This window comes from Procambarus clarkii, chromosome 5 (genome assembly GCF_040958095.1).
Source record: "Procambarus clarkii isolate CNS0578487 chromosome 5, FALCON_Pclarkii_2.0, whole genome shotgun sequence".
Lineage (NCBI taxonomy): Eukaryota > Metazoa > Arthropoda > Malacostraca > Decapoda > Cambaridae > Procambarus > Procambarus clarkii.
Window position 1 is genome coordinate 35,740,801 of NC_091154.1, and position 23,799 is coordinate 35,764,599.

The 23,799-nt window shown below is 47.6% G+C and overlaps 2 protein-coding genes across 2 annotated transcripts in view; both read right to left on the minus strand.

The window, feature by feature from the left end:
• LOC123766080 (extracellular matrix organizing protein FRAS1) overlaps positions 1-23,799 on the minus strand; it is a 368,121-nt gene that overhangs the window by 286,104 nt on the left and 58,218 nt on the right. The gene's annotated exons all lie outside the window — the stretch shown is intronic.
• Positions 350-23,799, minus strand: part of LOC138351671 (uncharacterized) — a 24,166-nt gene continuing 716 nt past the window's right edge. The window contains exons 2-3 of the mRNA XM_069303689.1: positions 13,754-13,860; positions 350-456 (exon numbers count right to left, since the gene is read on the minus strand). Of these exons, the coding sequence (XP_069159790.1) occupies positions 350-456; positions 13,754-13,860 (214 nt within the window). The remainder of the gene's footprint in view (positions 457-13,753; positions 13,861-23,799) is intronic.

Consider the following 23,799-nt stretch of genomic DNA (forward strand, 5'->3'; position numbering starts at 1 on the left):
TTCAGCCTGGATCACGCATCTGTGGTACAGGCTGGAGGGTACCTGAGGATGGTACACCCACTGTGGTACAGGCTGGAGGGTACCTGAGGATGGTACACCCGCTGTGGTACAGGCCGGTGTACCTGACGAAGGTACACCCGCTGTGGTACAGGCTGGAGGGTACCTGAGGATGGTACACCCGCTGTGGTACAGGCCGGTGTACCTGACGAAGGTACACCCGCTGTGGTACAGGCTGGAGGGTACCTGACGACGGTACACCCGCTGTGGTACAGGCCGCTGTGGTACTGGCCGGGGGTACTGGTCGGTGTACCTGTAGACGGTACACCCACTGTGGTACTCTACTCTCACATTACTGTAACTCAAGTTCCTTCCTTTGTACACTTTCATTGAATCTTTTTTGAGCCTGAAGAGTTTGAATCTCTTCAAACTCTTCAGAAACATCAAACTCTTCAAAGTCTGCGGTCAGAAGAGTCTGAGCGTGGCTCAAAAACTGATCCAATGTTTCATAGTTTTATTTCATAACTGTTCCTTGTTTATTGAAAATATTTTTGCTACGAAAAAATTATTTTCGAATTAAAAAAAATATCCTGATTTTGTTTCTTTGTTTCCTCAAAATTTACAATACAGTAATTTTTGGTAACTTATTGTCTGGGGAATTGATTTAAATCGATTTGTTGTTCAAGGAATTTAAGTACTAATTTGAGCATTGAGCTGCTGACCAAAGAACATAAGACAGACTAAGAGTGTTTCATTCTCAAATTATAAGCCTTGTGGTCCTGCAGAGCCACAGAGCACCTTCCCCTCCGGTTTGACTTTTCGTTTAGGAGTTGAGCCAAGACTATAAAAGCAACCCAAAGGTTATGTAATTGTGTTTACACGGTGTCAGTTAAATTCAATTTCTAAATAACATATGGCTGTTATTGTACCAATTGTTATCATAAACTATATTACTCTTGCTGTCATTATAATCCTTGGGTGCCTAATTAGCCTCCCCAGATCATCCTTTATCACCAAAACAATCATTATCACTCATATGTTAACTGCTTTCATTATTATTGCTATCTTAATCATCATCCCAATCAATTAGTAGGCATCCATCAGTCTCAGGAGACTATGGAGTTGGGCTCTGGTTGTTGGTCTCCAGTGGCCTATCCAGGACGTAAAGCCAGGGGTAGGTTGATACAGAGGAGAAGCTGTTACCCATGCAGCAGGTCCCCCCCCCCCACGGTCACGTGGTTCCCTCATCATACCTCCCATCACACAAAGCACCCAACACCAGCTCCATACCCATCATATAATTTATTACAATGACTTAGAAGCCCCATTAAAATCAAAATTTGAAAAAAAATACAAAACATGGAAAGGAGCCCCATTATCTATGTCTACTTATATCATGAGGGTTGGTGTGGGGAAGGGGTGGGGACTCTTTTCACCCCCACTACCAGCTTTTCTCCCCACCACCAGCTACTCCTCAACCCCCTCCCCACCACTTCCCCACCATCAGCTACTCCTCAACCCCTCCCCACCACAACCTGCCGTCTCCCTCCCCCGTCTCGCCCCCCGCCCAGGCCGGCTAGCTGTCCCCCCTCGTTAAAGCGTGCTTGTCCACTGCAGATCGTGAGTGGTAAATATTGCCAATGAGTCGGATTACACGCTCCACCGGGCGCCAGGGTTGGCCCAGGAGGAGACCGGCGGGTAACGCAGACCCGGTCCTCCGAGTCTTCGGATACGCCAAGTCTTTTGGGTGAGTCCAAGAGAGGTTTTCGGAAAGCTAAGAGAGCGTTTTGATAAGCCGGGAAAAGCCTGTCTTTGCGTAAGTCATGAAGCAAGGTGTTGGGTAAACCAGAAGTCCAGTTTTTTTGGGTAAGCCTGAGAGGCGGAGCCAGTAAGTCCAGTTACAAAAGCCACATTTCACTTCTCTGGTCTTATATTCCTATCATAACTTCTTGCCTACTAGGGGGGGTGTGTCATCGGCCATTCAGCCAATCAGGGAGCGATAGTGCCTACGCATCCAATCAGAGAGCAATCCCTCGGCCAGTCCGCCAATCATAGAGCGCCATCGACTTGTCCACTGTCATGAAAACCACGTGAATAATTTAATATGTAAATGTTTACGGTGCAGTCTTGATATATAAAAAAAGGATCCAGGATTAAAATATTAGTCAGGGATGGCGGACAATGGTGTGTTGTGACTGCTGGGCTGTCAGTGAATTGCCTGTTGCATGATATTATGTAATGAGTTGTGGCATGAATGGTCTTGCTGGATACAGGTCCTGGTCTCTCTACCCCGAAGTCCCAGTGTTTACCACCTAGGTCCCCTGGTCCGTGCCTACCATACAGGTCCTGGTCCCTGTGTCTACCATAGAAGTCATGGTCCCTGTGTCTACCATACAGGTCCTGGTCCCTGTGTCTACCACCCAGAAACTTTGGGACCAGAAGGCCCGGGTGGAAGCTGGAGACTCATACTTGACAGGAAGTCGCCAGAAAAACTTCATGAGGCTAGAGTCGCAAACAAGTGACAAAAACTACAAGAAATCGTCGAGGCAAGTTTGACAAATCAACAGAGCCTCCAAATATGATAGTACTTACAGAGACTATGGATGTAATGTAAAAAAAAATGCGCTGTTATCAGCAAACAGTTTACCCATCCGTCCCATTTGGTACTAGTGGTACACTAGACGGCATAACAAACTGTTATAATATAACCTAAACCGTCCTAGAACTAAATATGCAAGCATAGACCTAATACGTGCCATTTTAAGCCTAATTTAGACTTAAAATCAAGTCTAGGAAAGTTTAGGCTTGGTTGTTGCTTTCTTCCATTTTACAAAATCAATAGTGCAAAATGTAGATCTTCGACTCTCGCTATAAGCACTATGATTTTTGCAGAACTTGGTTGCAATGAGCACATTGATAAATAGATGTATTGAGAAACAGAAGGAATATAAATCTTTGCATTAACTGACCATGAGATAAAAAGCCGGGGCCGGGTTGGACTGTGTAAACACAACTAGGTGAGTACACACCCTGGAAACACAAACCGAAACTGTCTCTATTTTCCGCTTGTTACAACTTGTAATAAAGTTGTTACATCTTGGCTTAACGTGTTTATGACGTATTAGAACGTTGTTACAACTTGCTATATTGGTTGTTATAACTGGTTAGGAGGTGTTAAAACTTGTTCGAACGTTGTACCAACGTCGTAGTTTCGGTGTGTGTTTGGCGGGATGCCGACAAACCGCATCATGGCCCCCCCCCTCGCCTCAAACAACAACACAACATGTTGTGCTCAGCTCCTCCAGCACTATATATGATGAACTACACTTTTCCCTTCCTGATAATTACTTAACCTAATCTAACCTTCCTTCTATTTACCCGTTCATTAGAAGCTGTCCCATGCCTGATGGGGATGTAATATGTAGTCCTCGTGATTACCGCCATGATGGTTACATGTAGGAGGGCTACATATCACTGGAATTGTTGGGTCGGAGGGACAAATTAGCTTGTGTTGTGGTGGTGGTGATGGTGGTGGTGGTGATGGTGGTGGTGGTGGTGGTGATGGAGATGGTGGTGGTGACAACCGGAGCCAATACTCATTAGTCCATATAAGCGTCAATACTACGGAGGTTTTAATTTCCCTTAACCACTACAATTTTGACGCTGGAGTTGATTGCGTAAAAAAGGTAATGCGTTCAGTAAAGGGTCGGGTTGATGCTGGTAGTGTTGGATGGGTAGAGTAGACGGCAACAGTGGTGGTAGTGGTGGTGGTAGGTGGTATAGGAGGTGGTGGTGTTAGTGGTGGTGTTAGTGGTGGTGGTAGGTAGTGGTGGTAGTGGTAGGTAGTGGTGGTGGTGGTGATGGTGGTGATTGTTACGGCGGTGTTGGTAGCGATGAGAGAGAGAGAGAGAGAGAGAGAGAGAGAGAGAGAGAGAGAGAGAGAGAGAGAGAGAGAGAGAGAGAGAGAGAGAGAGAGAGAGAGAGAGAGAGAGAGAGAGAGAGAGAGAGAGAGAGAGAGAGAGAGAGAGAGAGAGAGAGAGAGAGAGAGAGAGAAAGAGACACACAGACAGATACAATCCGTCTTTAGATACACACAAAGTACCTGATTTGCCAAAAGATAATTAGGCTGTTTAAAGCGACGAGGAGCGGCTAATCATCCACAGCTTCAGCGCCCCGCTGATGTAAAAGGATTTCTTTCATTTAACGTGAAGATTTTCTTCCATATATCACCTATTTTTAAAGTATTTTATTTAAATTTTCAAACTAAAATAGCACGCACGGACACACGCACGCAAACAAATGTTGATTGATGGCTGGGTAAATACTGGTTCAGTAACTGGGTAAATTCTGGTTCAGTAACAGGGTTGTTGATTTGTGGAACCAATTGCCGCGTAACATGGTGGAGGTGGGGTCCCTCGATTGTTTCAAGCGTGGGTTGGACATGTATATGAGTGGGATTGGGTGGTTATAAATAGGAGCTGCCTCGTATGGGTCAATAGGCCTTCTGCTGTTGCCTTTGTTCTTATGTTCCTATGGTTGAAAGCCGAGACCAAAGAGCCGAAGCTCAACCTCCACAAGAACAATTAGGCATGTACAAGCACACACACACACACACACACACACACACACGGTTACTGGCCCACCCACTGGCTCGATCCTGCAGACACAACTAGGTGAGTACAACTAGGTGAGTACACACACGTGAAGCAAGAAGGAAGGAAGTACAACAAATGTCCGAAAAATAGAAATCGTGGCCGAGAGCTGAAGCTTGTCCCCCAATAACAAAGAACTACTGAGACCATCGACCGTGAAATTGACACCGTGTTTATAGTTGCATAAAGTCTTATCATAAATTAAGTCATAAGACTTCACATTAACTGCTACTGTACATGTCACTAAGACTACGCTATATCACTGAACTATATGTTTAACAGCTCTCTAACCCTGTCCATGGAGGACAGGAGAAAATGTATATATATGCTGGTTAGCATTGTAAATGTCTGGCCAAGTCTGTGGTAGAAAAAACAAACTAAGATGCAACAGTTTCACAGCCACATAACAACTGCCTTAATGTGTAGCAATTATTTTATCACTTGTATTTCCTCGTCGTTATCAGTTCCTGTTCTTCATAGAAAAACTGTTGACAATATTAATTTCATTCTTCTTCTTTCAGGTAGTGCAGGATGTGTGGCCAAATAGAATGGCCAATGGTGGCCAAGGATGGCCAATGATGGTCAAGGATGGTCAAGGGTGGGCCAAGAATCGGTCATAGGGGTGGGCTAGGGAGCTGAACCAAGAATTGGCCAAGGGGGTGGGACGAGGGGATCCAGGGATGCAGTTCTGGGACTGGATAAGATGTTTGGGTGAGGTGAGTGGACTGGGAGTGTGGAGCAGGTGTGTGAGCCAAGTGTGGGTGCTAAGTGTGTGGGCGTCAGGTGTCTGGGCCAAAAGGTTATCCTTTTCGGTAAACTAGGGGAGGGCCAGTGAAGTACCCCCAGGGGGTTACACTAGGGGTGGGCTAGTGAAGTACCCCAGGGGGTTACACTAGGGGAGGGCCAGTGAAGTACCCCAGGGGGTTACACTAGGGGTGGGCCAGTGAAGTACCCCCAGGGGGTTACACTAGGGGTGGGCCAGTGAAGTACCCCAGGGGGTTACACTAGGGGTGGGCCAGTGAAGTACCCCCAGGGGGATACACTAGGGGTGGGCCAGTGAAGTACCCCAGGGGGTTACACTAGGGGTGGGCCAGTGAAGTACCCCAGGGGGTTACACTAGGGGTGGGCCAGTGAAGTACCCCAGGGGGTTACACTAGGGGCGGGCCAGTGAAGTACCCCAGGTGGTTACACTAGGGGAGGGCCAGCGGGGTTACACTAGGGGCGGGCCAGTGAAGTACCCCAGGGGGTTACACTAGGGGAGGGCCAGCGGGGTTACCCTAGGGGTGGGCCACCAGTGAGTTACCCCACTGGTGGGCCAGGGTGATGGGTAACGCAGACGGTCATGATGGAAGCCTCGCAGAAGAGCCGACAAAGGGACAGACCTAATAAGGGGAGCTGGGGTCACGACTTGACCTCAGGTATCATCAGGGCTGGCGGGACGGGAGGAGGCGCTGGCCTCTGTTGAGGCAGGAAAGTAAACAGTGATGGGAACTTCAGGAGTGAGGGATGGTGAGGGGGATGGGGGGGGGTGTGAGGGATGGTGAGGGGGGGGTGTGGTGTGAGGGGGGTGTAGTGGTAGCTACAGGTAATGACGGGAGCGGGTAGCTGTACTTACCTATCGGTGCTTGCCAGTGTCTACCGGGTAGAGGTGTCTGTAGCTCTTTATGCTCCGCCTACCAGCCAGTCTTGCTGTAGCTGTTGCGTTATAATTTAATAATTCTAATGTTCAAATTCTTTGTCGAATCTGGCCTTAAACTTGTGGATGGAGGCGGCTTCCACAACTTCTTTCAATGTTGACCAGACCACACACTAGAAGGTGAAGGGACGACGACGTTTCGGTCCGTCCTGGGCCATTCTCAAGTCGATTGTGACTTGAGAATGGTCCAGAATGGTCCTTCTTTCAATGTATTCCACCTACTGACCACCCGTACGGGGTTCGAAAATGCCCTTATTTTTATTCGACTCATTTACGTTTCCAGCTTTCGCCTATTTAGAAAGGCCGTTCTTCTGCATCTACCATACTCCCCTCAATATCTTCTATGTTGTGATCATGTCCCGCTGCTTCTCCTCTCCTCTAGGGTTGCGAGAACTCTCTTACCTTCCTAGCTTAACCCTCTTAGCTCTGCCAGTAAACTTGTAGTGACAATGACGGCAGATGGTCTAACCGCAGTAGTTTACCACAGACACGGCCTTAACATTTATACATTACTACCTCAATTTCAATTTCTTTCTTTATCTTTTCCTGCCCGAAACGCTTTGCGTAATAGTGGCTTTAGGCATTGTATGTACTAGCTCTATCTGTAAATCCATCAACTTTTGTATCTTACCTTGTATGTATGTACCTTACCTGAATAAATATTTATTTATTTATTTATTATTATTTATTATGCACCCCATACCCATCCTGTGAGCGGTGGTGTAAAGGATTACAGAGGCAAATAATCGGTTCAGGAACTGAGCCCTCTAGTTCGTTTAGCCAAGCAAATAACAATCTTTTGACGCTAATTACAAAAATATTAATTGCTACCTACCATATATACAGTTTATCTGTCCTCTCCATGGACAAGGTTAGAGAGCTATCAGGCAACACACAGTGTAGCGAGTCATTAAGCACCCGGTTACCTTGAGGTGCTTCCGGGGCTTAGCGTCCCCGCGGCCCGGTCGTCGACCAGACCTCCTGGTTGAGAGTCACCCGACCACAGGTGACTGTAGCACTTGTACACAACTAACCACCATCTATACATTTCCGGGTGTTCTAACGTAGACAGGTTTAGAGATGTGTTCTACATGTATTCTGACAGTGGGTGTTCATGGGTGCCCACTCTGGGGGAGGGGGGTGCTCAACCCCCCCTAGAGTCACACCAACAGCTGGCAGCGTTGCTGTAGTGATGGCTGGCCAGGGTAGCAGAAGGGGGCGAGGAAAATTGAGAGAAAAGGGAATAAAAAAGACATTAGCATTACACCAATTACCCTTCTTCATAGTAGAGTTCAGTTGAGAGGGTCTAAGACGAGCACGTAGGCGTTATAATGCTGCGAATCAGGTGTTACATTAAGGTGAGGGGAAGGAAGCACAGAATGAAATGAGAGAGAGAGAGAGAGAGAGAGAGAGAGAGAGAGAGAGAGAGAGAGAGAGAGAGAGAGAGAGAGAGAGAGAGAGAGAGAGAGAGAGGAGAGAGAGAGAGAGAGAGAGAGAGAGAGAGAGAGAGAGAGAGAGAGAGAGAGAGAGAGAGAGAGAGAGAGAGAGAGAGAGAGAGAGAGAGAGATAGAGAGAGAGAGAGAGAGAGAGAGAGAGAGAGAGAGAGAGAGAGAGAGAGAGAGAGAGAGAGAGAGAGAGAGAGAGAGAGAGAGAGAGAGAGAGAGAGAAACAATGGATAATGGCACAAAGAAAGTAGTAGACAATAGAGAGGCAAAGACTAGAACAGCCCTCAACACACGGTAAACAAACAACAGTTGGCCAAGCGACACCCACATGTACACAGGCTCCGAGTCACTGACTCACAACCCACGATCCCGGCTTCGATCCCCGCGGCAGGACAGAACAACGTTTTGGCCACGTTTCCTTTCACTTGATGCCTCTGTTTACCCAGCAGTAAATAGGTACACGGGAATAGAAAGCTGTTGTGGGTTGCATTCCTCATCTCAAGGAAACACATTAACAAAAGCATTCTGCAGGCGCGCATGAAGAAGGCACAGGAACTATAAGGATAAAGCGCCAAGCCACTACGACTATAGAGCACTTGCAAGGGGTCAGGATAAGGATCTGGAATGGGACCGGGGGTAAAGAAATGGTGCTCAACCACTTGGACGGTCGGGGATTGAACACCGACCTGCATGAAGCGAGACTGTCACTCTACCGTCCACCCCAAGTGGTTGGGCGCATGAAGGAGAAGCAACAGAGAAGATTAAGACCGCCAAACTTTGAGATCGGAAATTGGAAGTGAGTAATTATCGAGACTGAAAGTGGATGTGAGAAAGGAGAGAGAACAAAGCACTCAAGTGCTCTTTCTTTTTTAAGACTGCAGAACGATGTTGCGAACAGAGAGAAACTGCCGCGAGGGTAACAGGAGAGTAAGAGAAGGATAACAAGGGAGAAAGAGAAGGATAACCAGGGAGTAAGAGAAGGATAACAAGGGAGAAAGAGAAGGATAACCAAGGAGTAAGAGAAGGATAACCAGGGAGTAAGAGAAGGATAACCAAGGAGTAAGAGAAGGATAACCAAGGAGTAAGAGAAGGATAACCAAGGAGTAAGAGAAGGATAACCAAGGAGTAAGAGAAGGATAACCAGGGAGTAAGAGAAGGATAACAAGGGAGAAAGAGAAGGATAACCAGAGAGTAAGAGAAGGATAACCAGAGAGTAAGAGAAGGATAACCAAGGAGTAAGAGAAGGATAACCAGGGAGTAAGAGAAGGATAACCAGGGAGTAAGAGAAGGATAACCAGGGAGTAAGAGAAGGATAACCAGGGAGTAAGAGAAGGATAACCAAGGAGTAAGAGAAGGATAACCAGGGAGTAAGAGAAGGATAACCAGAGAGTAAGAGAAGGATAACCAAGGAGTAAGAGAAGGATTACCAGAGAGTAAGATAAGGATAACCAAGGAGTAAGAGAAGGATAACCAGGGAGTAAGATAAGAATAACCAGAGAGTAAGAGAAGGATAACCAGGGAGTAAGAGAAGGATAACAAGGGAGAAAGAGAAGGATAACCAAGGAGTAAGAGAAGGATAACCAGGGAGTAAGAGAAGGATAACAAGGGAGAAAGAGAAGGATAACCAAGGAGTAAGAGAAGGATAACCAGGGAGTAAGAGAAGGATAACCAGGGAGTAAGAGAAGGATAACAAGGGAGAAAGAGAAGGATAACCAAGGAGTAAGAGAAGGATAACCAGGGAGTAAGAGAAGGATAACCAAGGAGTAAGAGAAGGATAACCAGGAAGTAAGAGAAGGATAACCAGGGAGTAAGATAAGGATAACCAGAGAGTAAGAGAAGGATAACCAAGGAGTAAGATAAGGATAACCAGAGAGTAAGAGAAGGATAACCAGGGAGTAAGAGAAGGATAACCAGGGAGTAAGAGAAGGATAACCAGGGAGTAAGAGAAGGATAACCAGGGAGTAAGAGAAGGATAACCAGAGAGTAAGAGAAGGATAACCAAGGAGTAAGATAAGGATAACCAGAGAGTAAGAGAAGGATAACCAGGGAGTAAGAGAAGGATAACCAGGGAGTAAGAGAAGGATAACCAGAGAGTAAGAGAAGGATAACCAAGGAGTAAGATAAGGATAACCAGAGAGTAAGAGAAGGATAACCAGGGAGTAAGAGAAGGATAACCAGGGAGTAAGATAAGGATAACCAGGGAGTAAGATAAGGATAACCAGGGAGTAAGAGAAGGATAACCAGGGAGTAAGAGAAGGATAACCAGGGAGTAAGATAAGGATAACCAGGGAGTAAGATAAGGATATAAGGGACCAACGGGAACAAACTCGGCGCCAAAGATTAACACAACAAGTGAGGGAACACAAAAGAAGAGAGAGAGAGAGAGAGAGGAAGCCCTCAGCTGCAGATCAGCTTACCAAACAATGTATTTCATAAGTGTTTACCTGCCTGCAAGAGTCATACAGGTATGACTCTTGTATGACTCGTGCATGACTTGTATGACTCGTGTATGACTCTTGTATGACTCGTGTATGACTCTTGTATGACTCGTGTATGACTCGTGTCTTTCTTTCAATACGTTCTGTCCCCCATGTGCCTTGATTACATTCTTTCTAGCTCTGTCTTGATTGCAGTGTTCAAATAAGCCATGATATTGGTACATATTCTGGCCAGATATGCCTGGCTTACATTGGCCATTCGTAACAACAAATATGTAACTTATTATAAGGCTTCCATTAGCTTCATTCAGGTCAACCCAAAGTGTTTCAGTATGTGTCTCCTTTAATGTTATGACTGACATAATAGTTTAACTTTTGGGTAAAATATTGATAAGGAGGCCTGGTCGAGGACCGGGCCGCGGGGACCCGAATTCATCTCGGGGTAACCTTAAGGTAACCTTCCCATCCTCGTCAAATATATCAATCATCGTGAAACTATTTGTATCCCTAAATTTCGTTCTCTAAAAATCGCCATTTTTTCTATCTTTAATCCATGTGGTGTTTGCAATAGCATCTATTGGTTCTGTGCACACAAGTGCATTGAATCCATTCATCTATCTTGAGGTTATCTTGAGATGATTTCGGGGCTTTTAGTGTCTCCGCGGCCCGGTCCTCGACCAGGCCTCCACCCCCAGGAAGCAGCCCGTGACAGCTGACTAACAACCAGGTACCTATTTTACAGCTAGGTAACAGGCGCATAGGGTGAAAGAAACTCTGCCCATTGTTTCTCGCCGGTGCCCGGGATCGACCCCGGGACCATAGGATCACAAGTCCAGCGTGCTGTCCGCTCGGCCGACCGGCTCCCATCTAGTTTATAATAATCGTGCAAGTTGTGCAATATGTGTTTATGTTTAGGCTCGTGTCCCTCTTTGTTGATACTTTTCAGAAGAATTTCTGAAAAGATGGCAACAAAAGGTTTCTCATTTTTAACACAACATTTTCTCCCTCAACATTCCCAGGTGTGTTGCCAGATGTAGAGCTCTACCCCCCGGGCCGGTACACTCTCACACACCTGTCCTCAAGTTGTGTACCACCACACCCGCGTCCCACAGGCCTACACACATGCATTTAATCTTTTTCAAAGGCACACACATGTAATTTTTGCCCCGGTTGCTAATAAATTATATTCCATTTGCCGTGTAATGATGACCAATCGATCAGTTGATTTACTATCTCTCTCTCTCTCACTCACACACACACACACACACACACACACACACACACACACACACACACACACACACACACACACACACACACACACCTTGGCAAACATACACACAAAACACTGCAATGCAACGCTGCTCTTGGACCAGAGGGCAATGAACACACATCGTCCCTCCTTCGTTCTCCTTTTCAGGAAATCATAATTATCGTTGTTGACGCTGTGATGACGATCTTGCTGCTGCTGCTGCTGCTGCCGCTGCTGCTGCTGCTGCTGTCGCTGCTGCTGCTGCTGTTACTGCCGCTACAAGCAGTAGTTATGGTGCAGCGAGGATATCAAATGTGTGAGCTGACCATTTGTGGCGAAGACGGTTCCAGTAGGTTAAGGAAGGAAGGTGCTCCGGAAAGGGAAGGAGGGTTAGGAGGGAGAAAGCTTTGATGTGGAGGGAGGGAAGGAACTCTGATGTGGAGGGAGGGTGGGAGCTGTGGAATAGTGGAGAGAAGCTCTGCAGGGGAGGGTGGGTGGAGATCTGGAATAGAGGTAGAGCTCTAGGGATGAGAGAGAGCGCTCTATAGAGGGAGAATGCCCTTGAGGGAAGGTAGGGATCGGGCCTCGCCCCCCATGCTCACGGGTCCCTTAATGTCAGAGGTAAATCATGCATTTTCTGATTTTACGAGTGGCTGGAAGATGATGAATGGGCGCCAAGAGGTGAGAGGGAGAACCCCTGAGTGCCCGGACGCCATATACGAGCTCACCTTAGCCTCTCCTCCATTATCTGGCACTCAAAACACTCTAGGCCAGAACAGATTTTTGACAACTATTGTATATTAAAACAAAAACTTGTGTTCCGTGTGATGACAGCTCGGCCAACCAAGAGTCTAAACACCGACAAAATTTATGTATAAAGCTCCACGTATTTTTTATCAAAATACGTGGAGCTATATATATATATATATATATATATATATATATATATATATATATATATATATATATATATAATATATATATATATATATATATATATATATATATATATATATATATATATATATATATATATATATATATATATATATATATATATAAGCTCTTCAATTCCACTGTTTGAAATATATGTAAATCTATATAATATTTTCCGAAACCAATGAGAAAATTTTGACCAGTCAATTTGACTAGAAAATTTGACAGTATCTTCCTAGATCTGGGCTTGTGATCTTTTTACGTGATATTTAAAGGTCTCGGTACTACAGTCGGATTCGTTCTCGACCCAAAATCTGGGATCCCGGGTTCGAATCCAAGCGGTTCAGAAATGGTTGGGCATGGTTCCTTTCACGTATAGACCCTGTTCACCCAGCAGTAACTACGTGTCCACCAAGACATCAGTAACCAAGATGTCTCGGTGGTGACAGATCACGACAACACGAGAGATGTGCTGACAAAGATGTGGATTTTGACTTGTGTGAACAAAATGTTCAAGGAGCATAACAATGTTGCCAAATAAAAATTGCTGCTTTGGGCCACATCACAACGTGAGACATTTATGTATTTTCACCAACTAACCTCAGTTGATTCACTGCCAGCCACTCACTCTTTACCTCTCTCTCTCTCTCTCTCTCTCTCTCTCTCTCTCTCTCTCTCTCTCTCTCTCTCTCTCTCTCTCTCTCTCTCTCTCTCTCTCTCTGCCTTTCTTCTCAGCCTTTCATTGATCCATTCTTCTTTGCCCCATGTGAGGACGTTCATGTGAGAGAGCGTACATGTTCGCACATGTGTGTGTGTGTGTGTGTGTGTGTGTGTGTGTGTGTGTGTGTGTGTGTGTGTGTGTGTGTGTGTGTGTGTGTGTGTGTGTGTGTGTGTGTGTAAGCAGATTACATCCCTTCAACATTGCTGGAGGATTTAATTATATAAACGTTTAATAATTATAGAAATACAATCAATCAACGCAAAACATAGAAACTCGCAGCTTATAAATAAACTGAATGAAAAAAAACCATAGATACTTATGAAGCAAATGGTCAAACAAGGTAAAACAAAAATAAACAACTGAATATAGACACATATTCAGCAATCAACTCTTAACTGGTCTTGCAAGTACCCGCACACCGCTCTGGTAGGTCACTCTGCGAGGTCAAGTACCCGCACACCGCTCTGGTAGGTCACTCCGCGAGGTCAAGTACCCGCACATCGCTCTGGTAGGTCACTCCGCGAGGTCAAGTACCCGCACATCGCTCTGGTAGGTCACTCCGCGAGGTCAAGTACCTGCACACCGCTCTGGTAGGTCACTCCGCGAGGTCAAGTACCCGCACATCGCTCTGGTAGGTCACTCCGCGAGGTCAAGTACCCGCACACCGCTCTGGTAGGATACTCCGCGAGGTCAAGTACCCGCACACCGCTCTGGTAGGTCACTCTGCGAGGTCAAGTACCCGCACATCGCTCTGGTAGGATACTCCGCGAGGTCAAGTACCCGCACACCGCTCTGGTAGGTCACTCCGCGAGGTCAAGTACCCGCACATCGCTCTGGTAGGATACTCCGCGAGGTCAAGTACCCGCACACCGCTCTGGTAGGATACTCCGCGAGGTCAAGTACCCGCACACCGCTCTGGTAGGATACTCCGCGAGGTCAAGTACCCGCACACCGCTCTGGTAGGTCACTCCGCGAGGTCAAGTACCCGCACACCGCTCTGGTAGGATACTCCGCGAGGTCAAGTACCCGCACACCGCTCTGGTAGGTCACTCTGCGAGGTCAAGTACCCGCACACCGCTCTGGTAGGCTACTCCGCGAGGTCAAGTACCTGCACACCGCTCTGGTAGGATACTCCGCGAGGTCAAGTACCCGCACACCGCTCTGGTAGGATACTCCGCGAGGTCAAGTACCCGCACACCGCTCTGGTAGGCTACTCCGCGAGGTCAAGTACCCGCACACCACTCTGGTAGGTCACTCCGCGAGGTCAAGTACCCGCACACCGCTCTGGTAGGATACTCCGCGAGGTCAAGTACCCGCACACCGCTCTGGTAGGATACTCCGCGAGGTCAAGTACCCGCACACCGCTCTGGTAGGTCACTCCGCGAGGTCAAGTACCCGCACACCGCTCTGGTAGGATACTCCGCGAGGTCAAGTACCCGCACACCGCTCTGGTAGGTCACTCCGCGAGGTCAAGTACCCGCACACCGCTCTGGTAGGATACTCCGCGAGGTCAAGTACCCGCACACCGCTCTGGTAGGTCACTCCGCGAGGTCAAGTACCCGCACACCGCTCTGGTAGGATACTCCGCGAGGTCAAGTACCCGCACACCGCTCTGGTAGGATACTCCGCGAGGTCAAGTACCCGCACACCGCTCTGGTAGGATACTCCGCGAGGTCAAGTACCCGCACACCGCTCTGGTAGGATACTCCGCGAGGTCAAGTACCCGCACACCGCTCTGGTAGGATACTCCGCGAGGTCAAGTTCCCGCACACCGCTCTGGTAGGATACTCCGCGAGGTCAAGTACCCGCACACCGCTCTGGTAGGATACTCCGCGAGGTCAAGTACCCGCACACCGCTCTGGTAGGATACTCCGCGAGGTCAAGTACCCGCACACCGCTCTGGTAGGATACTCCGCGAGGTCAAGTACCCGCACACCGCTCTGGTAGGATACTCCGCGAGGTCAAGTACCCGCACACCGCTCTGGTAGGATACTCCGCGAGGTCAAGTACCCGCACACCGCTCTGGTAGGATACTCCGCGAGGTCAAGTACCCGCACACGGCTCTGGTAGGATACTCCGCGAGGTCAAGTACCCGCACACCGCTCTGGTAGGATACTCCGCGAGGTCAAGTACCCGCACACCGCTCTGGTAGGTCACTCCGCGAGGTCAATTACCCGCACATCGCGGCCTGGTAGGATACTCCGCGAGGTCAAGTACCCACACATCGCTCTGGTAGGTCACTCTGCGAGGTCAAGTACCCGCACACCGCTCTGGTAGGTCACTCCGCGAGGTCAAGTACCCGCACATCGCGGCCTGGTAGGATACTCCGCGAGGTCAAGTACCCACACATCGCTCTGGTAGGTCACTCCGCGAGGTCAAGTACCCGCACACCGCTCTGGTAGGTCACTCCGCGAGGTCAAGTACCCGCACATCGCTCTGGTAGGTCACTCCGCGAGGTCAAATACCCGCACATCGCTCTGGTAGGCTACACCGCGAGGTCAAGTACCCGCACATCGCGGCCTGGTAGAGGCCACCGCGAGGTCAAAGCCCCAACCCACAAACAGTACGGACGCTTATCCAATTAAATTATCAACAGCTTTAGTGAACTGTTGGCAATCTATTCTTAAATGACCTCACAAGATCCTAAACCGCTCAGGCTTGAGGGAGTACAATGCCCGCCCTGTCAAAGGGTCAAGAGGTCAAGGTACACGCAGGTATCAGTACTCGGAGTCCGTAATTGGAGGACACTAGACGATCACCAACGCCAGGACCAGCGACACACGAACAGCCTCGCCAGTAACTGAAGCCCACTACAGCGTGGTCGGGAACGAAGGTAGGGGACGGGGATCACGGCAATTATTGTACGGCACGTTAAACAAGATAATGCCGCAACCGGTGTCAATGGTGTCTTGGTATGGATACCTGGGTATACATACCAAGGAAGGGGGTGGGGGAGTATACGTGGAGTCTATACCCCCGCCGTATCTGCCTAGGAATTTGCTACTACCTACGACGCCGACATCACAACACTGTACACGCAACGTAACTCATTTTATAACCTTGAGAAACTACCCTTCCCATCCTCCCATACCCCCCATGTGCTGTGGACACTACCTACTCTCACTGGTACAGCTAACCATCCTATCTGAACCCCATGACGTCACGCTACCATAGCGGAAGGCTCTCCTCATACTCTCCCTCTCTCTCTCTCTCTCTGTCTGGCTAGTTACTCCACATGCAGGGGTTGGGGGAGGGGGGAGATGCTGCACCTGTTGTTACCACGAAAATGGCTACAACTGCTACTATTAGTGTCTAAACCCTTCAGCCTTTACCTTTTGAAAGCCACTTATTGACGAGGGAACAGCGCACTCCAGGGTCCAGGATTGCTGTCAAGTGTGTCCTTTGACCTTTTCTGGTCAAAGGATAAGAGACAGACTAACAAGTGTTCCATTCACAAGTGGCGAGCCCTGCATGTCCCGATGGGTTGATACCTGGTTGATACCTGGTTGATAGGGTTCTGGGAGTTCTTCTACTCCCCAAGCCCGGCCCGAGGCCAGGCTTGACTTGTGAGAGTTTGGTCCACTAGGCTGTTGCTTGGAGCGGCCCGCAGGCCCACATACCCACCACAGCCCAGGTACTGGGGTCTTACCCCTTGTATGGAGGCTGTGCTGAGTACGACAGCCACTGAAGGCTGTGTAGAGTATAAAAGCTACAAAAGTTTGATATTACATATACTGCTCCTGCTGTTGCTGATACTGACGAAGCAGTATCCAGTGAGCACCGCTTTGTTATCTATACTTCAGAAGACTGGTACCTGTGTAACCCTGTCACGCACATGCCCGCGTGTACACACTCCCTGCACGCTCACACACACCACCTCTGTAAACACTGTAAATTAAACACATCTGGGCTCGAGACCAGTGTACGAAACCAGACACGAGACTACTGCACAAGACCAGGACAAGAAACCGAGGCACGAGACCAAGGACCAGAGACCAGAACAAGAGACTAAAGCATGAGGAAGAGCGGAGAGGGAAGAAGGGATAATGGAGAGGGGTAGAACAGAGAAAGAACTGACGAAAATAAAAGAGGGAAGATGTGTAACAAGAGATATGAGACGGGAAAGAATATTAATGGGTTGAGATGATGTAGATCCCTAGATGGAACAGGTGAGAAAGAGTAAGTAGAAGTAGGAGGGGGAGGTGTGGAAGAAGGGACAGTGAAGAAGGCAGAGGAGAGGGGGAAGAGACGTGGTGGAGAGGTGGAGGAGGTGAGAGGAGTGGAGTTCAACCTCCCTCAAGGGAAGGCTCCCTTACATGAGAAGTACTCAAGTTACAACAGGCTTCTGAGTGGCACTTGGAGGTGTCCCTCCACCCAGTGCTGACCCTCTTTGTTGCGACCTCCTGACACTGATTCCTCCAGCAGCCATCAACACTGTTTAACACAACTATGCAGGCAAACAGGCAGGCAGGCAGGCAAACAGGCAGGCAGGCAGCAATTAAGGGCCGGAATTAAGAAAGGAGGCAAGTTGAAGGGAAGGAGGTACAAATGTAAGTAATCTAAGAGGGAGTAAAGGAGGAAGGTAGTGAGAGTAAGGAAGGAAACAGTGCATGAGGGAGGGAGAGAGAGAGGACAGTGCATGAGGGAGGGAGAGAGGGAGGGAGGCAGTGCATGAGGGAGGTAGGGAGGTAGGGAGGGAGGACAGTGCATGAGGGAGGGAGAGAGGGAGGGATGGGGGGCAGTGCATGAAGGAATGAGAGAGGGTGGACAGTGCATGACGGAGGGAGGGAGGACAGTGCATGAGGGAGGGAGAGAGGCAACATATCGTCACATCAACAAGCATAACGGGTCCATCACCTCAAGACGTCATGAGGGTGTTGAGCCAATGTAAGCAAGTGGCCGGTCCTCATCAACCTCCCCCATCCTCATGTTCACGAGTGCTTGTCCATTAAACATTCTCCATATTTTACTTAAAATGTTTTAGGAATAATATTAGATGTCTCAAAATAACAGCCATGGATATGTGCGTGTATTCTTACCTAATAGGGATTGTAGGACCCGAGCTTTAGCTTTTGGTCCCCGACTTTCTTATTGTAGGTCGCATAATGCAGTGTTTTTCGACCTTATCTTTCTAATCATATCTCTATTTAAAACTACGCATGTAGGTAGCCTCTGCTATTTACCCTTCCAATATGTTCAATTTGCTTACCGGCTTTACACCTACAACACAGTACCCCATCTTTGTACATTAAAATAATTTGTATTGTTGAACAGAATGAACATGTAACAATTCTTGAAGAGCCACGAATAATCTGTGTGGAACACTGAGGCACAATGTCTGGGAATTAACCTATCCTACTGAGGTTGTAACCCCATTAACGATTTAACGGGAGGTCAAGGAATATTCTTTCTAGAATTGTCCCAGTGACATAATTGTCAGTTTGCCAATGGCACTCGGGATACACCTTTCCCGCAGCATAAAACCTGAAATTCTCAGCTGTCTGCAGCTGCAAAGCCTTCAGCTCTCAGCTTGACAGTGGATAAGGCGAAAGGAAAATTCTTTAAAACAATTAGTATGTTTTAAATATCTGGAACTCTTGAATGGACATCTATTTCAAACATGTAGACTTATAACAGAGGCATAAGGATTTAATCTAAAAATTCATAGACCTCAATAGAATGTTCAAATATTCTATCGAGGTCTATCCATGGTGGAATATTCAAAATACAGACGGTTGTACCGCAAAAAACTTTGCGTTTGTTTTTTGAAATGAAAACAATGAAAGTGAAAAGGCATGAAAAAAAAAGTTGCCATAACCATAACTTGGCTTAGGCCTAGACAATCCAAAGCCTTAATAAGAAATCCTAGGCCTAATTTAGCACATGTATGCATTATGCTCGTCCAAGTAAACATTGGGTTTGGTTCTTGCCTTCTTTCTTGGGAGTGTTACAAAATTAATGGTACAAACAGTCCATACTTTGTATCTTCATCCATAGTAACTACAGATACTATTATTGTTGTTGTTGATTTAGGGGCGGCGACGATCGTGGGATCGGATGCCTCCAGGCGTACCCGCGAAGGGTTAATCGCAAAGCCTAATGGTGAAATGAATGTCGCTTATCAGCGGAAACTAACATGTCTCGCGGCAAATAAACACACAGATAGATGGGCAGATGATTGGGGAGCTCCAAGCGTTCCTCAGGGTGAAAAGCACCAGTCACAACCAACACTGGGAAGCAAAACCAAATACTCAGGCCCCAACTTAAACGCAAAACGTCATCCAGTGCCTTCCGATAGAGCAGAAGCCAGCAAGCTCCTGGTGTGCCCACCACGACTGAGGGCACACCAGGAGCCCACCACGGCTGAGGGCACACCAGGAGCTCACCACGGCTGAGGGCACACCAGGAGCTCACCACGGCTGAGGGCACACCAGGAGCTCACCACGGCTGAGGGCACACCAGGAGCCCACCACGGCAGAGGGCACACCAGGAGCCCACCACGGCTGAGGGCACACCAGGAGCCCACCACGGCTGAGGGCACACCAGGAGCCCACCACGGCTGAGGGCACACCAGGAGCCCACCACGGCTGAGGGCACACCAGGAGCCCACCACGGCAGAGGGCACACCAGGAGCCCACCACGGCTGAGGGCACACCAGGAGCCCACCACGGCAGAGGGCACACCAGGAGCCCACCACGGCTGAGGGCACACCAGGAGCCCACCACGGCAGAGGGCACACCAGGAGCCCACCACGGCAGAGGGCACACCAGGAGCCCACCACGGCAGAGGGCACACCAGGAGCCCACCACGGCAGAGGGCACACCAGGAGCCCACCACGGCAGAGGGCACACCAGGAGCTCACCACGGCTGAGGGCACACCAGGAGCCCACCACGGCTGAGGGCACACCAGGAGCCCACCACGGCTGAGGGCACACCAGGAGCCCACCACGGCTGAGGGCACACCAGGAGCCCACCACGGCTGAGGGCACACCAGGAGCCCACCACGGCTGAGGGCACACCAGGAGCCCACCACGGCTGAGGGCACACCAGGAGCCCACCACGGCTGCGAGCACACCAGGAGCCCACCAAGACCCACCAATTCCCGCCACAGCCGGCACCGGACACAGTCACCCTGCCCCAAGAACCAGACAGAAAACGTTCAAAATCTATTAACTACCCTGGGACCCCAAGCGTCGTAAAAATCCGGACTATTGAATAGGAACGCCAAACGACAGTATCAAAATCCATAATCGCGATCCAGCGGCTCCCAGGCGGAGTAGGTCTCCAGACGTCCGTTCGTCGTCAAGATTGAAACAAGAGTTGCAGATAGTTTTTGGATTGGTTGGTTTTCTTAAATCCAACATAATAGGAAAACGTTAAATTAATGGGTAACTTAAAAAAATTTCAGGAACCAGTATCAATAACCATATTTAATTAGCTTTAATATTTATTTAGGCAATAAAGTACAGTATTATTAATTTACACAGTAATAATTCTGGTAAATATTATTACCTTTCATTTGCAGATAAAAAAAAAAGGTTAAAATTATTTTTATAGAATATTTTAAGAATTGTGTACCTTGGTGGCCCGGGAGAGACAACTGCGCACTCTGAGGGTTAACAATGGTTGCAGATTTATACTTCTCTAAAATCTACAAATAATAATTTGTAGATTTCTCTGGATTTAGTCATTCAGCTCGGGATCTCCATTAACATTAGCGACCGGATCTAATAACCAAGTGAATTGAAGTGAAGCAAATACAATGACTGATGAGTCAATTTTCAAACATAACTTACTATATTTACATTTTAAAATGTGCATTGAATTAGCTTGGTTTATTGTTGGGTTTAAGGCCTATCAATCACTTGGGGGGGAGGGGGGGGGTGTCGTAATTAAACAACCCGTCCTCTCAACTAATAGGTCACGTTTCTTACATTATCTCAACCAACGAAACAAATGCAACTAATTGAGTAACTGCTCACAAATAATCAAGTTTTCTATGAATCGGACTCTTAGGCTAAATGGTTGCTTAGGGTTGTGCATTTCCGGTTAGGATAAAATGCTAGATTTTTTTTACCGAATGGCCGCCACAGTAGCCTACTGACCAACCACAAGTATACCGAACTCTGCTCAGGACCAAAGGAAATGTTCACTGTACACTGAAATCACAAGAACGTGATTATATATGAGTAAATATGGAAACCAGGGGATAAGGGTTCGAGCCCACGGTATTACCCCAATATTATATAAAACTTTTAGTGTATCTATAACTAGTTATGGTAGACTTCACGGTATATTATGGTACACTTTTCCGTGAATTATGGTACACTTCTCGGTATTATGGTACACTTGGGTGTATGATAATACAGTTCTCGGTGTATATATTCCCAAGTTAGCTCCAACCACTGCTTCTTCTAACCTGTCTCGTTTTATTTTAAGTTCTTTAAGCTTAAGTTCTTTCATACATGTGTGTGACTCACATGTGTCTCTGGTTCCCAGCTCTGTGGTCTGGCCGTGTTGTTGCCTGCGCTAACACTTTCTTTGTTTACTTGGCCACTTCTTAGTTGGTGGGGCTGTTGTTGTAGTTGGTGGGGCTGTTGTTGTTGTTGTAGTTGGTGGGCCTGTTGTTGTTGGTGGGGCTGTTGTTGTTGTTGTAGTTGGTGGGCCTGTTGTTGTTGGTGGGGCTGTTGTTGTTGGTGGGGCTGTTGTTGTTGGTGGTGGGGCTGTTGTTGGTGGGGCTGTTGTAGTTGGTGAGGCTGTTGTTGTTGTAGTTGGTGGGGCTGTTGTTGTTGTAGTTGGTGAGGCTGTTGTTGTTGTAGTTGGTGGGGCTGTTGTTGTTGTAGTTGTTGGGGCTGTTGTAGTTGTTGGGGCTGTTGTTGGTGGGGGCTGTTGTTGTTGTTGGTGGGGCTGTTGTAGTTGGTGAGGCTGTTGTTGTTGTAGTTGTGGTTGGTGGGGCTACTGTAGTTGGTGTTCCTATTGTGTATAGTGTGCTTACTCTAACTATTGTGGTTAGTGTGGCTGTTGTTAGTGTCACCGTGGAGCACCCATCCAAAATAAGGAAACTCGAAAAGTTTCAGAAATTTGCAATGAGGCTCGTCCCAGAATTGGCAGGGATAGGGATATGAAGATTGAAAGAACTAAACCTAACGAAGCTAGAAAAAGAGGAGAGTGGAGATATGATACTAACGTATAAAATACCTAGGGAGGGATTGGCAGTGAAAAAAAAGAGGAAATGTTCCCAATGAATACTAAGAACACCAGAGGGCATGGAGAATGGGAGTGAGGGAGACAGTAATAGGGAGGGTGGGAGAGAGAACTGGACAGATCCCCCCTCTCCAGTGTTTATATAAATATATAAATATAAAATCGGAAGCAGTTGTTCTTTATACATGTGTTACTGAATATGACAAATAATAAATGACTTGTTCCAATCTTTATATTTCTTAGGAAGGTGTATAAGATCTTAATTCTTCAAAGTTAATTTTAAACTTTAAATGGGTTTCATGAGTTTTACTAAAATACAACTTAGCATCCCCAGAGGCGGTGTCTCCCTGCCTATATATTGAGAGCAATGGGGCTGACAGTTCCCCATGGCTCCAAATATATAGGTAGAGGCATAGAGAACATTCGTGGTCTTCTTACTTACGTAATGAGCTATCTATTTCGTTCAGTGTTGATAGAAGTCACGTTTCTGACCACTGTAACTTTCAGGACACTCTTCTCCGTCTTGTGACCCAATTGAACTTATTTTCGAACATATATTAATTGTTTCCTTGGTTTAGGATTCCTGTTAATCATCACTCCCAAATTCTTTTCACCGGAGCTGAACACAGACTTTCAAAATGGAATCAAGATTGGCAGGAGCAGCTCAGTGGTGGTACATGTACGATTTTCTAAACACAGGAAAACAGTGGTATCAGATACCTGTTTCTCTAGCTAGGATGGGCTGGACGGTAGAGCGACGGTCTCGCTTTATTCAGGTCGGCGTTCAATCCCCGACCGTCCCACTGGTTGGGTATCATTCCTTCCCTTCGTCCCATCCCAAATCCTTATCCTGATCCCTTCCAAGTGCTATATAGTCGTAATGACTTGGTGCTTTCCCCTAATAACTCTAGCTAGGATGGGATATTTTCCTAGGATTAGAACACGACACGTACCAGCACTTAACTGCACATGTTCACTCCATTTTGAAGGTCCATGTGCTCACTCTTGACATCTAAATAATTGATGTATAATGTAAACAATAAAGGTCCCAGGACAACGCCCTGTACCGATCCACTCGCAGCCGCTCCCCACTCTGTCTTTTCCCCAATTATATGCTGACCTTCTGTTTACTGGACGGTACCCGTGACCTTCTGTTTACTGGACGGTACCCGTGACCTTCTGTTTACTGGACGGTACCCGTGACCTTCTGTTTACTGGACGGTACCCGTGACCTTCTGTTTACTGGACGGTACCCGTGACCTTCTGTTTACTGGACGGTACCCGTGACCTTCTGTTTACTGGACGGTACCCGTGACCTTCTGTTTACTGGACGATACCCGTGACCTTCTGTTTACTGGACGGTACCCGTGACCTTCTGTTTACTGGACGATACCCGTGACCTTCTGTTTACTGGACGGTACCCGTGACCTTCTGTTTACTGGACGATACCCGTGACCT